The sequence below is a fragment of the Coturnix japonica genome, chromosome 23, assembly GCF_054131305.1.
Source record: "Coturnix japonica strain WE chromosome 23, WE-NBRP24, whole genome shotgun sequence".
NCBI lineage: Eukaryota > Metazoa > Chordata > Aves > Galliformes > Phasianidae > Coturnix > Coturnix japonica.
In genome coordinates, this window is record NC_140685.1 from 9,756,829 (window position 1) to 9,772,604 (window position 15,776).

At 49.5% G+C, this 15,776-nt stretch overlaps 1 protein-coding gene across 34 annotated transcripts in view; it reads right to left on the reverse strand.

Moving 5' to 3' along the window:
* CACNA1G (calcium voltage-gated channel subunit alpha1 G) overlaps positions 1-15,776 on the reverse strand; it is a 101,700-nt gene that overhangs the window by 31,599 nt on the left and 54,325 nt on the right. For 33 of the 34 annotated variants that reach the window (XR_014936675.1, XR_014936681.1, XR_014936677.1 and 30 more), the window contains 6 exons: positions 12,654-12,754; positions 11,701-11,824; positions 8,845-8,913; positions 7,805-7,989; positions 3,181-3,307; positions 295-420 (listed from right to left, as the gene is read on the reverse strand). Coding sequence is in view for 27 of the 34 variants with exons in the window: in XM_085522621.1 (XP_085378747.1) it covers positions 295-420; positions 3,181-3,307; positions 7,805-7,989; positions 8,845-8,913; positions 11,701-11,824; positions 12,654-12,754 (732 nt within the window). In the remaining 7 variants the exon portion in view is untranslated. Of the gene's footprint in view, positions 1-280; positions 421-3,180; positions 3,308-7,804; positions 7,990-8,844; positions 8,914-11,700; positions 11,825-12,653; positions 12,755-15,776 lie in introns of all 34 variants that reach the window. The other variant, XR_014936680.1, reaches the window with a different exon arrangement.

Genomic DNA, 15,776 nt, shown 5'->3' on the forward strand with positions numbered 1-15,776 from the left:
GTGTCCAGCTCTATTAGACAAGCTCTTCTGCAAGATCTATTTGGTTTGTTATGTAGCAGTGAAGCAATTAAGTACTCCACAAAGCCACATGTGCTTGTTCTGTTCTGAAAAGAAGTGTGTGGCTGCTTGGAAACACCACCTTTGGGACTTACAGAGACAGAACGCTGTGTATGTGAACTGAATATTTACTGTGACTGACGGTGCCCTGTAAGAAAATCCCACGGGATAATAATGCACAGGTTTTAAGTCAAGGAGGTAAAGGAGCAAAGAAGCAGATTACCGTGCTATTAATACCTGGCCGAGATTATCAAAATTATACTTGTGCCGGACCCATTTGTAGCTTGCTTCTGCACAATCCGATTTATTTGTGATGTTTCTGGTGTCCTCCCCCTGGCAGATAAAAAACTTGCCTTTGAAAAGCTGCAAAACACACAAAGAGGAGAGGAAAGGTAACGGCTCAGACCACAGGATTTCTCAGCAGAGGATGGATATTTCTCACAGGGAATTCTGCACAGCCTGTGCAGACCAGACGTGTTCATGTGCGTTACTGACTGAGCAGCCTGCCTGATCTGTGCCTTATGAGCAAACCCATCATTTCACACTGTTCTGGGCACCCACACAGTGCATTCAGTGCTCCAGTTCAGTGCCCTGAGAGCTGCCTGCAGCCCCTCATTGCTGGGCTCATTGCTGGGGCACGCAGGCTGGCTCTGTGACCCAGCTAACAATGCTGGCCTTGGAGCCTGTGATGGGGCCGTGCCAGCTGAGCACAGGTGACACTTGGAGGCACAGCCATGAGCTCTGCTGCCAGCGGTCAGAAGGGGACACACTGCAGGGAAGCCAGAGTGCTGCAGCTGGGCTCTGCTGCACGCCAGGCTGGCAGCGCTCTGTCTCAGATCTGAATGCCACTCCAGCCACTGCTGGGCTCTGAAAATATTCCTCTTGCAAGGCGTCAGGCTGGTGCTGGGTACCCAACCCCGACCTTTCTTCCTTCAGAGTAAGCCAGGAGAGATGCAGCTCCTGGGAAGCAAACTCCAGATCTACAAACACCCGAGGAACAGCAGCTTCTCTGCACTTAACTGCAGGCAGTGGCAGGGGATGAGGACTGCTGCAGACGTGATTGATGCCGGTGGAACAGAGGGGCTCACAGCCTGCCAGACAGCCAGGTTTATTTGCTGACAGAAGCTGCTGTTTCAGGGAGAGCTGGCAACCTGCTCCTTAAAACACCACCTGGGTATACAGAGAAGTGATGCTGATGGGTTTTGATCTGCTGTTGTAGACGAATATCAGTAGAAATAATAGCGAACAAGATAAACCCATACATTACTCCATGGGTTTCCTTCAGGAGTCCACAGCAGCAGAAGGATGTTCTCTAGTCACGTAAAGTTAATCACAATCCAACACAACCATAAAACTCCTGGATGTAAGAAGAGTATTCCCTGATCTTCCCATGGAGAAACACTATCATGTGTAAGGCAGACAAGGGAGATATAGCTCGCACAGATCAGAAAGTTTTAATTAAGCAGGAAGGTAAACAACTGTTCTAATATATTGTGTATAAATACAATTTCTCCTGGAGCCGGACCACGATGCCCATCAGGTGGGAGCAGAAACACAGCTCCTAACTGGGTCTGGAAAGGCAGAGTCTGATTGGTAAGAATGCTGATTGCTGGCGGTGCGTCAGTCGGAGCTACAGCTTCCAGCACTGCCAGGAGGGAAAGGCCGAGGGTTTGGCAGTCTGTTGCTTGTGTCTGATTAATCACCATCCACACGTGGATGAGCACCATGACAGAAGCAGTCTGGTAAAGAGGAGACGCTGTTAGAAGCTCCCAAGTCTGAACTGTCATCGCATAAAGTTCTATCAAGTGTACTTTGATCTCCTTCACATGGGAAAACCAACTGTAATTCCAAGGGATCATCTTTTTATAGAAATAGTTCTGGCCCTCATCTTACACCTAATTACACATCAACATTAACCCAGGACTTTGCTTCCCGAATACAAGATCAGCCTTGCTCACATCTACCCCCGAAGCTCATCAATAGTCACAACTGAACAGAAGGAAGCAACCACAATTAGCAGGGAGGAAATTCAAAGGGTGCACTGCAGGTTTTGTTGGTTGGCATAAATTTTATGCTGCTTTACAGGACTCAGGGTTATGAGCCACCTCAGTATAAGGGGTGGAGGTGGTGGGCTGTGACAGAGCCAGTCCAGCTGCCCCTGGTTACGGATGGCACGATTCTCTCCTCTGTTTATTTTCAATGCCGTACTTATTATTTATACAGCATATTAGTATTAAACATTATATAAGACGCTTCTCTGAAACAAAGCAAAGCAGAGCAGCTTCCCAAAGCTGGCTGTGACAGGGCAGGTAAACTTCAGAGAGAAGTAAGTGTTACGTCAGAATATTTATATGTAACAATCTCTTCTTTTCAGGTAATGAGAAACCAATTAAATTGGAAGCCCTGGCACTTTTTCCCCTGGGTTCCTGCACTGCCAGGACTGAGGATATTGCCAGCAGTGCCAGCAGGAATCAGGCTTGGAAATCTCTATTTCTGCAAGCTTTCAGTTATACAAACTGTTGGAATCTGAATGAATCTCCAGGTCAAGGTCCCTCTGGAGTTTACACACCAGCAATTTCAGCCTTGAAAGCTTCTATTTCCCTGTTGCTTTAAGCCTAGAAGGAAAGTGGAGAGGAGACGTCCCCGTGTTATCTCACAGACTGAACAGGAATGGGATTTAAGTTTCCCTGAGCTGAGATTTCTGGCAGTACGTGTCATGCTTCAGGCCTCACTCTACTGTGCTGTGGTCAGGGGAAGAAAGAAAGTGGAGAAATAGTTTGATTTATGTCCTGCTGCAGGCAGAGCAGAAGTCCTTGTGGTGGGGAAGTGATGAAGAAAGCCCATTCTGTGCCTCTGAGGGGGTCGTTGTGTTGGCTTTCGTACCACTGCATGCAATAGGAAAGCTTCCAGAAAGTTCAACACATCAAATGAGACGCAGCCACGACTGGAGCTTCAGAAATAAATGTTTTGAGAGCACTAGAATGGCCACACTGTACTGCTGAGGTGGGACCAAGAGCTGCTGAAGCATATGGGTCTGAGTCATTCTGGGCCTTTAACTATGGCACAATTACCGATTCAAAACCAATAGACATTTCTTGAGCAGGGGCACAGGAGGGGACTCACCTGAACTCCCAGGATCCCAAAGATGATGAAAAAGGCACAGCAGATGACCACGATGTTCCCAATGGGCTTCAGGGATGACATGAGTGTCTCCACCACCAGCTTCAGTCCTTGGGCTCGACTAATGACTCTGTGGGGGCAAAGAAGCACAAAGCCAATGTCAGTCCTGCTTGTGCCTGGTTCTGCCTCTGAGCTGGCGTTGCACCCACCATATGGAGCCATCGCTGGCATCCAGGGGAACCTCCCCAGAGAGATGACAGGCACCCAGCCTTTCTGCAGCTGCACTCTGCCAGGTACTACATAACATTCTAGGCTACGTGGGAAGGTGGGAAGAATAATGAGCACATCACAAGAGAAGCATGGTAGAATCTCTATATAAAAGAAGAAAAACTGTACTACACTTTCAAAGCCCATACTCTGATAAAAGAACAAGGCTTATGTGCATCGGTTTAAGCATATCCCTCCACGCTGGGAAGATGAACGAGGTGTTCAGGCTCACGGCCACAGAGGTGCAGAGCTGGGGCACTGACAAAGGCAGCCGATGGGCTGTGTGTCTCTCTCCCGCTGCCAGCCGGAGCTCAGCATTTTGCTGGCTCTGTTATTCTGCCACAGAAGCTTCCAACTCAGGAGATCTGATGATTCTGTGATTCTGAGCTGTGCTTTCCCAAAGCCGAAATAGCTCCTGCAGCAGGAGAGGAAAGGAGGGAGCCAGGGGCTGCTCCCAGTGCTTGGCGCTGATGGGGGCCACAGAACCTTCCCTCCTGCTTCTTGATGCCCGCTTCTCTCTTTTGCCTCCGAGTCTTCTCACCACCTCTGCCGTTTAGCCCCAAACGCAGCTGCACCTCCTGGAGCACAGCTTGGAGCTCTGTCGCCTGGACAGAATCCAACTCCTTCTCCTTTCTCCCCCTTTCTGGTCCCTGGTGCTCCCAGCAGAGGTCCCCATGGGTACATCCTGGTGCCTGATGTGCACGGCCTGGCCGTGTGGTGGGGGGTACCACGGCTGAGCCCCATCCTGGATGCTGTGCCTCCTGTGCAGCAGGCTGCTCAATCTCTCCTGGATCCCCAGATGTTCTGAAGATCTTTGCCATCCCTCACACCTTGTGTTCTGAGAGGTCTGCAGGCATCTTGCTTCCAGTGGCTACAACAGACACTGTGTACAATGGGATCTTTGCTGAGGTCTTTTGCCCATAGCTATGCAGGGACGGATGTCAGGTCTTCAAACTTGAAGGCCTTTGGTCTAACTACTGGAACATCCTTAAATTTGGGGGGAAAAGGGCAAAATTTAGTCTCCAGAGTCTAAAGTTGATAATTTTCTCCAACAGTTATTAAGAAAACCTATTCTAGAAATAATAAAGTGATTTCTCCTGTGCTTCGTTGTTTGGTATCCAGCAGAGATGGAGAAGAGGAGGTTGCTCATCTGGCTCAGCAAAGTCGTGTGTGCTGAGAATAAAGGGCTGAGAAGATGCAGCGTTTGGCTGCTCTCAGAGCTCTGATCAACAGGGGAATTCCCCAAACGAGAATGCATGAGGGTAGGAGCTGCCACCATCCCAGCTCTGTGCCAGGGCTGTTTCCAGCCCTACAGGGAGAGAACGCTTTGAAAAGATTTTGAAAAATAACAGTTCTTACTAATGAAAACCTTCAGATCTTGGAGCTGCCTCAAAATGACGGCCTGATCCAACGTCAAGGCGAGTCCATGCAGACTCCTGCCGGCTCTCTGGAGAGTCTGATAACTCTCAAAGAAGTGCCAGTGAAATTCTCAGCACTGCCAGATTATTAGTGTCAGCTCCAATATGTCAACACGCAGCATCCCTGCACCTCATCAATATTGCCTGAGATCCTGCTGATATCAGGCCTGCAAATCTGTATTATCCGACCCACCACTCCTGCAATTTACTGCTGAAGGATGTGGCTGATTTGGAGCCCTCCAGTCATACCGGTCACCAACGTGGCAATCAGGACAATTTCAGTTTGCATTAAGCATATGAAAAATGGGGGAGCTGAAGTTAGACCATTTTTCGTTCAGTGTGAAGAAATGCAAATCCTTCCCGTTCCTCCTGGATGTGCTGCCTCAGCACTCACAGTGCTGTTAAACCCCTGGTGTGACACACTCCGAAACCACTGCCCTCCTCACCCAGCTGGATCACATTTGCTGCCTTTCAGCCCGCTAGCCTGAATAGAGCACTCAGATGGAGTAGGAGCACTTAGATGAAATAGCAGATCAACATTAATGGAGACCTTCCTCCACAGATTAAAAAGAAAAGTAAAATAGCAGAGGTGATAGATGAGATGATAGAGTCTATGAAATGGCTATTTGATACCGCAGCGGTATGAAGAGTGAATAATTTATCCATTTGCTTTGAAAGCCAAAGCCCTGGCTCTGTAGGCAGTAAAACAGCACTGAAGTCCAAATAGATTAATTCTGAATACCGTTTCAGTCTTGATTTCTCTTATATCTTAAGCTACAACACTTGATCCCAACAAGAGCAGGTTGAACGCATTAGGAAGGAATGTTATTGTATAAGCAATCTCTCTACTGGCTGAAACATCAGAGGGTCATGGAAACATCTTTGAATGTCACTCCTTTGTGAATATATTTTTGGAATTTTGGTCATAAAACTGGGCTGGAATCCTCATGGATTCAGTCTGGTTGCTGATAATCAATCACACAATCAAAAGCCCATGACTGGCACGCATGGCATTATGCCCATGCCAATGGCAAAAGCATGTGTGGCTTTGTGTGTTGCATAAAGCAGCAGGGCTGTTTTCACAGGAGAGAATGAGACAGCACAAGGCAGCTCTTTTTGCAAGAACTCCTTCCAATTAGCAAACAGAAAAGCCAAAGGTGACAAGGGCTGTCCCTGCCTTTGAGCTCAGTGCTGCTCCTCACTGATGGTGCCCTTCTTTCTGCTCACAGGAAGAGAACACAGAGGGCAGCCAGGTCCCTTTGCTGGAGCTGAGGGTGAGCAGTTGCTTTCCAGGAAAGGAAAAGCCACAGCTCGGTCTCCAGAGGGGTCACCATCTCAACACAAGGAGCAGAGCCACAGAGCACAAAATGCCGTCTGCCATCCCATGTCAGTCCAGCTGCAGATATGGGGCAATAACAGGGAGCTCCTGGAGCCCCACGGGGCAGTGACAGTGCAGTAGGAGTGGGCAGAGCCACGCGGGGCAGCCCAGATGTGCGGCGCTGAGGCAGATGGGTTTTCACATGCTGAGATTTACGACTTACTGAAAAGCCCCTAGTTTGATGGCTGCTTTTTCATTTCCTACAAATCTAATTACAGGGGAATAGAACTGATTGCGAACATATTTAGAGAAAGGGCTTGTTGCTGTCTTTTTACATTTCCTTTGTAGTATGAAGCCGTATGTTGGCTGAAAACACTCAGACGCTCTCTTGAGAAAACATATCAAATGCCAGCAGGAATGGAATAGCAGAGGAAGGGTCTAACCCTGCACATGCTCCAGATGGCAGCTCTTCTTCCACCCCACAGCTGCTCGATGGACTGTTCCCCGTGACTGCAGACTGCTCATGGATGTGAGTGGCTGCAGTCAGAGATGGGAAGCTGTCCTGCTTTTACCCCCAGGTATCCAGGTTATTCTGGATTCTGGGTCAAAAATCAGCCAGATCAGAAAAGCAGAGCAGGTCTTACAATTCAGAAATAGGGCAGAAACTTCCACCAGAAACAACAGCTGACGTGGAGATGCTGGGGGACACACGGAAAAAATAAGGTCTGAATCTGAGTCAGATAGGAAGTCAGCCTATGGCCAGAGATGAACCGCAGCACAGTGAGCTCTGTCCAGACAAAAGCAATTAAAGCAGCTGGTGTCCTAGAACTCACCAGTCACAACACACACATCACCCACTTCAACAGATTCCCTTCCACAGCCGTTGAGAATATTTGAAAGACACCTGAGCACGGGCATGGCCATTGTTATTTAGACTTATTAGTCACAGCAGAGCAGTAAAACAACACCTTCTGTCAGAAGCAGAGTCTTTTTTGTTGTCATAAAAGTGAAAATCTTGACTCAAAGCGAACCTTTTATGAAGGAAGATACGACAAGCACACGAAGGTGCTTCGAGCAGGAAGGTTAATAAGCTGCTGCATAAGCAGAACAGCAACAACGGCATTAAAGAAGGACTGCATTGAGCACAGAGGGAAACCTTTGCACTTGGGGTACAGGACAGGAGCCGTAGCTGCAGGAAGGGGTGGTTCTGGTCAGGGGCTGCTTTCACCATCCCAGGGACATTTCAAATTAGTGGGGAACAGAGGGGAAAAGGTTCCTTGCACTGTAGGTTAAGCAGCAGTTCAGTTTCTGTTTCCTTACAAATGATCTGCCACATGCTACTAATTTCCTCCTGTGTTACAAAAGCCATCGACTGCCTGAAGGAAAGGGGGGAGAAGAAGCTGTTAAGCTGCACTTTGCACAGAGCAAATGAGAACACAAATAGCAGGGGATGTGTGTTTTAATGAGCAGAAGAGGCATCGATCAGCTCACCGCCGCACGTGGGGCTGCTCCCAAAGCACTGCAAGAGCCCAGAGCTGCTGAGGGCTCAGCAGAACACAGTCCCTCTCCTTGCACAACTGCTGCACAGCCCCCATGCTCTGTAAGGTCTCCACCCTCTGCTCACCTCAAGGGCCGCAGCGTCCTCAGCAGCCTCAGCACTCTCAGCATCCCCAGGATTTTCGTGCCGCTGTCCGACACCATTGAGACGAGGATGTCGATGACGGAGATGAGGACCAGCACCCCATCCAGCACGTTCCAGCTGCTCTTCAGGTAGGCCTTCTCCCCAAAGCACAGCCCCAGTGCTACCACCTGCCCAGACAACAAGTTGCAACAAATGATGACTTGTGCATCCAACGCGTTTCTCCCAGCGAGCAACCTGCTGAGAATGCATTATTTACAGATACAAGTCTGCAAGTCCATTTGCTTCCCAGTATAGGAACCTAATGAGACAAATCAGCAAAGTGTTGTATTTCAAGGACTGTAGAATAACTCTGCAGACATACCCCGCATTGTCCCTTACAGCTGATATATTTTTACTGCAGCTAAGACGTGCTGCACAGAAATGTTGTTAACATCTTCAGCTCTGGCATATAAAGTTGGATGGTGTTTTATTCCTATAGATTCCTGGAGTAAAGGTGCAGAGCAGCTGATCCAAGCAATCATCTACAAGCTTTGCAAACATGGAAACTCGAGAAGCTTTCCAGAGAGCAATTGTTCAGCGAGATCGTTATGAATTACACAAGAGAGATTTACAGCAGCGGCTTTCTGAGCCTCCCGCCTCAAACCCAGCACAGGGTTTCAGTGTGCTCCAGTCTCTGCCTGCTCGAGAAGGCACAGAGCTGCTTAGGTTGCGAGGACAACGGGCTGTTGAAGACAATGGGACTTACATGCATGGCTGATGCTGAGCATGTGCTTGAGAGCTCAGCTGAATAGGGGAGGATTGCTGAAATGAAGCATCCCATAATGGTGTAAATCAAGAGCAACTTCAGTGAGATTGTTTCAATGTAAAATGCACATAAGGCACATGGTGGGCATCCAGACATGGTTCAGAAGATGAAAACATTCACCTCCCTCATCACTGGTAGACCTACAAGTTTTGCTCATCCACCACAACAAAACATCACTCACACCACACAGGCACTCCTCTCCTCTGGCTTCACTTACCTTAACTGTCATCTCAGTCAGGAAGATCACTGTGAAGATGTAGTTAGAGAGCGTTAGGAAGATCCGTTCCTATAGAAGAGAGAAGGAGAGACAAGGCTTTACATGGTGCTTTTAGACAAATGCTGGCAGTGGTTCTGTGCTGCCTGCAGCCATGTCAGCAACGTGGACAGGAGCAGCAGCACCAGCCCCTCTGCCCTCAGAGCCCACTGGACCCAAAAACCACCACCTGCCCCCCAAACCGCCTCCTGCCTCCCCAGCAGACACAGGGACATCAGCTGCCCTCGAAACCCACTTGGCAAAACTCTCTGCCCCTCACTGCAGATGTCACCGCACAGTGCAAATATCACCACGCTCCCAATTCCCAGCACATGAGCTCAGTGTCAGTGTGGCTGTGCTGCAAGGCCAGCAGAGCCCAGGGGAGGCTGCAGCATGGCTGCCAGGACTGAAGCCAGTGGAGCTCTGGAGGCTGCTGCCAGCTGAGAGCTGCCCCAAAGGGTCGTTCTGCCCAGAGCCACGGGCTGGAGCTGGGCATGGAGCCCAACAGCCTCATCTCATCTCCCAGTCCCTGCACTATCCACCAGACCGTGCAGTCCTCACTTCCACTGTGCCGCAATAGCAGCTAGTGATTACAGATGAGACCATGGCCTGGCTTCCTATCTGTAGTTAGCAGAAACCTTTCCTTTTAATGATGATCATTAAATAAATTACACTTCTCCCTAATCCCTAAGCAATCTCTGATTGCCTGCACTGAGAAATGGACAGCAGAAGGTAAAAGTTGGAAGAAAGTGGTGAGTGTGCCTGTGTGCGTACAATTGAACCAGCCCCAGTTCTGCTAATAACAATTTGGGATTTATTTCTGCTACTCCCTACAGAGCAATCCTGTAAGAGAAGCAGATCTCTCGAACAAAATGAGATGCAATTCAAACAGGACAAAACACCTTGGCAACCCCCTCAGTTGCCAGATCATGATTTACTGAAAGTGACTCAGGAACCACAGAGCAGCTTGTTTCCATCCTGGGCCCATAATTAATGAGGTCCTGGACCTGCAGTGTGATTGCGGGAGCTGCGATAGGAACCATCTCTGCTGGGCACACAAAGGAGTGCTGCAGGGCAGGTGGTGGGGAAGGGCAAGGAACTGCTGGTGGTGCTGGAGATAAAACAACAATAGTATGGGGGAGAGACAAGGATATTACAGCCCTTCCTGGCGGGCACACGGCTGTGTTGAAGGATAATCTCTGCAGCCCATGTCGCCCACTCTGAGATGGGGAGCGTTTGTTGGCTGGCAGCAGCATCCTGTTCTGATAAGCCAGCTGAAACTGGGGCAGGGGATGAGACCTCATGTAAAGCAGCTAGAAAATCCACAGTTTGGAGAGGCAAAGGACAATTATTTTAACCAACTGAAGCTAAACTAACTCTGGGTTTCCAGATGAGAGCTCTGTCCCCGTGAGCAGGGCATGGGCGCTGCTCCTGGCAGCCCAGCTCCTCTCTGCTGCACCCACACCATGGCTCAAGCTCAGCTCCAGCCCTGGATGCCACTCTTCAGTTTCATTTTGGCTACAGACTAATACTGCTGGCACTGCTGGGTTGCACCAAGCACGACATTACCAGCTGGACAAGGCAAGGAAATTTCTGCTCTGCACCACACCACTGCTGCTCCACTGTGAGCACTGCTTGCAGTTCTGTGTGCCACAGTACAAACAGGATATACAGCCAGGAGAGAGTGGCCGAAGAAGGGCTGCAGAGATCATGAGTGTCTACAGGGGAAGACGTATGAAGTGTGACTGGGTTGTTTGGCTTAGAGAAAAAGGGTCTGATGGGAGGCCCCATGGCAGCCTCAGAGCTGGACACAGCAATGGGCTCGAGGAAGCCCACAGGATCTCCATGGTGTCCCATCTGGGGAGCAGGGGGTGATTTCCTCCTGCCACACTGGCTGGCAGGGAGCCCTGCTCTCATCCCACAGCTGCGAGGTGATGCATCATGGCTGCGTGATAAAGGGAAAAAATGGATCCAGGGGAGGGACCTCCGAGCAAACTAATTCAGTAAAGAGGACTATGAGGAAAGCTTAAAATAGGCACAGAGCAGCCAAGACTCCGGTTCTGAGGTCTAACATTGAAGATCTATGAAAATGAACAGCCTGACACGCCTACGACAACAAACCGTGATTCTATACGATTGCGATATGAGCAGTCTTTGGAATACATCAGCAAGAGCCCAGCACACATCTCAGCCACACTCCATGCTAAAATAAAAGAGCAGCGCATGGTTCTGCCCCTCTGAGTGATTGAAGTGGGTGCTGTGAGGGTCTGGCTTGAAAAATCTCTGCACAATCTATTAAACCAGAATGGTTCAGGGGAATGGAATTACAGTGCACATATCAGTCCAGTTTGCCTTGTGCCACAGCAAAGATCGTAGACAAAGGGGAGAGAAGAATACAAAATGAATGGTGTCCCCTGTTCCCTTCTCACCATCCATACGTGCCCGCGAACAACAGATGGAAGAAATGAAGGTTGATCAGAGAAGGAAACAGAGACAGATGTCGTGCCTGTGCCACGTGTTAAAGCTTTGATCATACTTGCAGAAATGGGATATTGCATGGGGGGCCTGGATGTGTGGCAGGCCATGAGCTCTGCTCCTGTTCTGTGAACCAGGAACAGCAGCAGCACGTGGAGCAGGAGGTGGGGAGAAGCCTTCCCTGGGACAGCATCACTCTGTACATACCCCATACCCAGCTCAGCACAGACACTGGTGGCTCTGCACTTCAAAAGGGAAAAGTGTGAGGGAAATGCTCAGCAGCAGCGATGGAGCCACACGTGCTGCCTCCACAAAGAACATGGAAAACATTAAACTCAAACTCACAGCACTGTGAGGCTCGATTTTAGGTCGTTCCATGGCAATGGTGATGCAGTTGAGGAAGATGATCACCAAGACGATGTGATCAAACATCTTGTGCGTGATGATTTTATTGCACATCAGACGGAACCTGCCAAGAAATAAGAAAAGAAGACAGTGCACAGACAGGCAGTTAGCACTCAGCTGGTGGGACAGCACAGCACGCTCCTGCAGCTCCAGCACAGCCAGGGAACTGAGCTCCCTGTTTGCAAAGCAGAAGAGCCACAGTTCTGCAATCCTGTCCCTGGCAGAGCCCCATGCTGCAAGCACATCTGGGTATGAACAGGAAAGGACTCAAGCTGCAAAGATCGATTTCAAATTAAAACCACAGATTTCCAGCCCCAGCAACATTCATGGGGGCCTTAGACTTGCTCGAAGCACAGCAGCTGCTTGCACAGCTCAGACAGGCAGCCAGGTGTGGGTCTGTGCCTTGCCAGCTCTGCGGAGTTCAGCTTTAGATTATATACAAGAAGAAATGGTTGGATGGAGTTTGGGACATCCTGTTCTGGTGCCTGAGTTAGTGGTTAGCAATCCTGCCCATGGCAGGGGGGTTGGAGCTGGATGATCTTTCGGGTTCCCTCCAGCCCAACCATTCTGTGATTCTAAATTCCTCCAGTGCAAGGGCTGAGTGCACACGAGCAAAGGAACAGGAGCTATTTATTGTGACAGATGGTTGTACACTGACCCAGGATTTATAATACCATATTACATTCCCCTAAGTCTGTTTCTGAAAATCCCTCTAATCTCTGTATGAATGAACCCAAACACTGCCCAGGGCCCATCAGCTCAAGCATAGGAAACTCATTACATGCGGGCAGGGTCCAGAGAATCCTTTACTGTGTTCTAAGTGTGCACTGACTGCAGTTAGATTTCTCTGAGGCATCAGTGCCCAGCACACCCTACCACATGAACTGCCATACCTGGAATGAGGAGCAAAGACGTAGATGGACCAGGAGTCCCTCTCCTTGCAGCAGGTGGGGAGATGTGCCCGTACCCAGGCCTTCATGCGGTCCCTTTTGCTCTAGGAGGAAAGTGGAGAGCAAAGATGTACCAGGAGGAAAAACAGAGAGAAGAGTTAACATCCACAGAGCTCCCAGGCAAAGGACCCAGGGAAATTTTTAACTGAACAAATACCCCCCAGGTATTTGGGGGGGAAACAGCCTTCCCCTAAAGGACCTGTAGGAGAAGGGTCAGGGTTAGAGCGGTGACGGTGCCACAAGCCCCTGCAGTCACATCTTCCTTCCTGCTGTGCACAGCGCATCCAGCACGTGGCAACCTAAAAGGATGAAGATGGCAAGTAAAACCCTCATCCAAGTGGATCATAACCTGCTCAGCTCAGCCACAACCCCCCTGGCTTCTCAGCAGGTGCCTACTTGAATCTTATGAGGGATTCCTGCTGCTTTCTGGGCCATGCCCTTTGTCTGCGCACCACTGGGAAGGCAAAGAAACCATTTGGAAGCTGCATTTCAGTGAAGGAACATGATGGCAAACATCTGCCTCTCATTCAGCACAACCAGATCAGACCATGGATTATGAAGGCAGAAGGGAACATCGTGCCCTGTCTGACCTCCTGGATGAGCACAGGTCATCCAGCTCCCCTGAATTAATTCCTCCTTGAAACCACAGCACATCCTCAGCCATACGTATTTCAGACTGTCGGCAAGGTTGTTTAAGGGCAGGAAGGCAGACTGTAATGCTTTGGCCAACAGATCAAGAGAAGACAAGAAAATCCAGTACTGAGGTAACGCCTGGTCCTGGCTGCAGCAGCCTCAGGTTAGGTCTTACCTTGGGTGTCCAAAGGGAGTCCAGGAAGTGAACCCACAGAGCAGTGCATGCAGCATCACTGCAGCACTTCACATTCATGGACAAATTAAAGCAAGTTCTTGCTCATTCATTACCCCTATCTCCTCACTCCCACACATGATGCTCAAGGAGCAGGGCTCCGGCATTGCGGAAGGGGAGATTCTATCCTTGCTTGGAGCCAAACTGTTAGCAATTTGAGGTACTCTGGACTGTAAAAATGGGATTTGTTAGGGTAATTGAGTGGAATGGAGGCAATGCTTTCTGCTACTGTATGCACTCAGCCAGGGGTCTCATTAGCAATAGGTAATTGCTAGTGTAGTGCCCACCTTAATGAAAGCCCTTGGTGACAACCTGAACCCTTTGCAGAATGAAAACAACCTTGTGAAAATAAAAGGAGAGGTCTGAGGAACAAACCAGCTGGATTTTTCTCCCACCTTCCTTCAGCTGTTCATCATTCCATCTCTTTCCACGCCAGCACACCCCAGGCCCAGCACATCAGTGGGTTCAGGCCACGTTTGGGCTGTTTGTACATTCCTTTTCCAACTCCAGGCAAGGAGGCAGAACCGCTCCCCTTGCTCTGAACTACATTTAATAGAGCACACATCCTGGGGCTGTGCTGTCCCTCCCAGCAGCCCGGTCTGCTGCATTATCCAAAGATGTAACAAAAGGAAATAAATGGATCAGCCCTGATGTCTGCTCGAAGTCACAGGCAGAGCAGGGATTGCTGCCCCAGGACACGGAGCATCGCTGCGGCTCCGTCCGGTTCATTTTGCAAGCTGGAAGCTTTCCAGGAGTATCCAGTATTCAAAGCAGTTCTGGTATTTATCATGGGGATTTGTAGTGAATGGTAATGCGTCAGCAGCACAGAATGCTTCTTTCTATTCCTTTGTCCAATTCTAATGCCAAAGATATTTTGGGGTTTGTCTAATTGTTGCAGCTCGCAGTTCATGGGCTCAGACAGATAACAAAGGCAGAAAGCGATCTTCCATCATGACCCCACTCAGCGTGTCAGCACGAGGGCAGCACAGCGCTGCTCTGAGCGGGGCCAAGAGCTGCCCAGAGTACAGCCATGGGAGTCTAAAGCAAAGGAATGACTCCAGATTTCCACGGGTGGAAGGGCACGGTTTGCTAATCTGTGCCAAATGCAAGATGTCTGCAAAATGAAAAGCGAGCGCTTCCAGCCCAAGTCCCATCAAACGCTTCCTCTGCGAGGTCCAGACACACATCCACGGCGCACAATCAGCCTGATTGCTGCTCAAGCCTGCATTATGCTCCCAGCCATATATCAATTATGTTATTTAAATCATACCCATTTGTCCATAAAACACACCTGGACAGGATGAATAAAGACTGGGCAGGGGGGTTTGGGGGAAAGAAAACCGTTTCTTCATTTGCTTGCTGGTGGTTTCACCAAAGCCCCAATGGCTCCCACTGGCTGCCCCCCCTCTGCACACCGGGATGTGGAGATGTTGGCTGCCTTTGCCCCATAGCACAACCCCCCCCCTCGCCCCCACTAAGGAGAGTTGTTGATAAATAGCTTCTTTTTTTAGAACTTTTAGATATTAATGTAGTTCTGAGGGCAGGATGAAAGGCAGCTGGCATTAAAGGATGACTGATGCACTCCTTGGAGTAAGGGAGAGGGTTAGATTTATAAAAGATTTATTATAAGGATAGGGGGGAACTGCTGAAAAACGCTCTATGAGCAGCAACAGACCTTCAGGCAAGCTCCAAGCTGCACAGAGGCGCTCAGGACCTGATTATTTCATTTTAACTGCGCAGCAGGGCAGGCTGGGGTGGTCTGAGGGAGCAGCAGAACAGCACAGGAAAAAGTGCAATAGCCAGAGAGGGTTAGAGCTGCAATTGCAATGGGGATTTTGCCCTTGGGAGGAGGGGACACACTGGGTACTTCTCAATCCCACACTGAACACTCAGCAATTGGGTTTTTCTTCCCTTTCCCGAATACAGAAGTTTTGCAACTGGCACAAGCAGGGACTGATAACACAGCCCAGGTCAGCAGATCTCCAGCAAAGCCCCAGGTCCTGCCATGCAAACCCAACAGGCAGCGGATCTCAGCTCAGCTGATCTCCATGTCTACATTTGTGCCATGAAGAACAGACTTTCTTCCCCTGATTTTGTACTTCAGGGGAGAAGAGCAGGCAGGGCCTGATTCTGAGCAGTGGAAATTCCGGATAACCTCTCTGAAGGCAGCGGAGCAGCACTAATATAATGGGAGTCTGGGA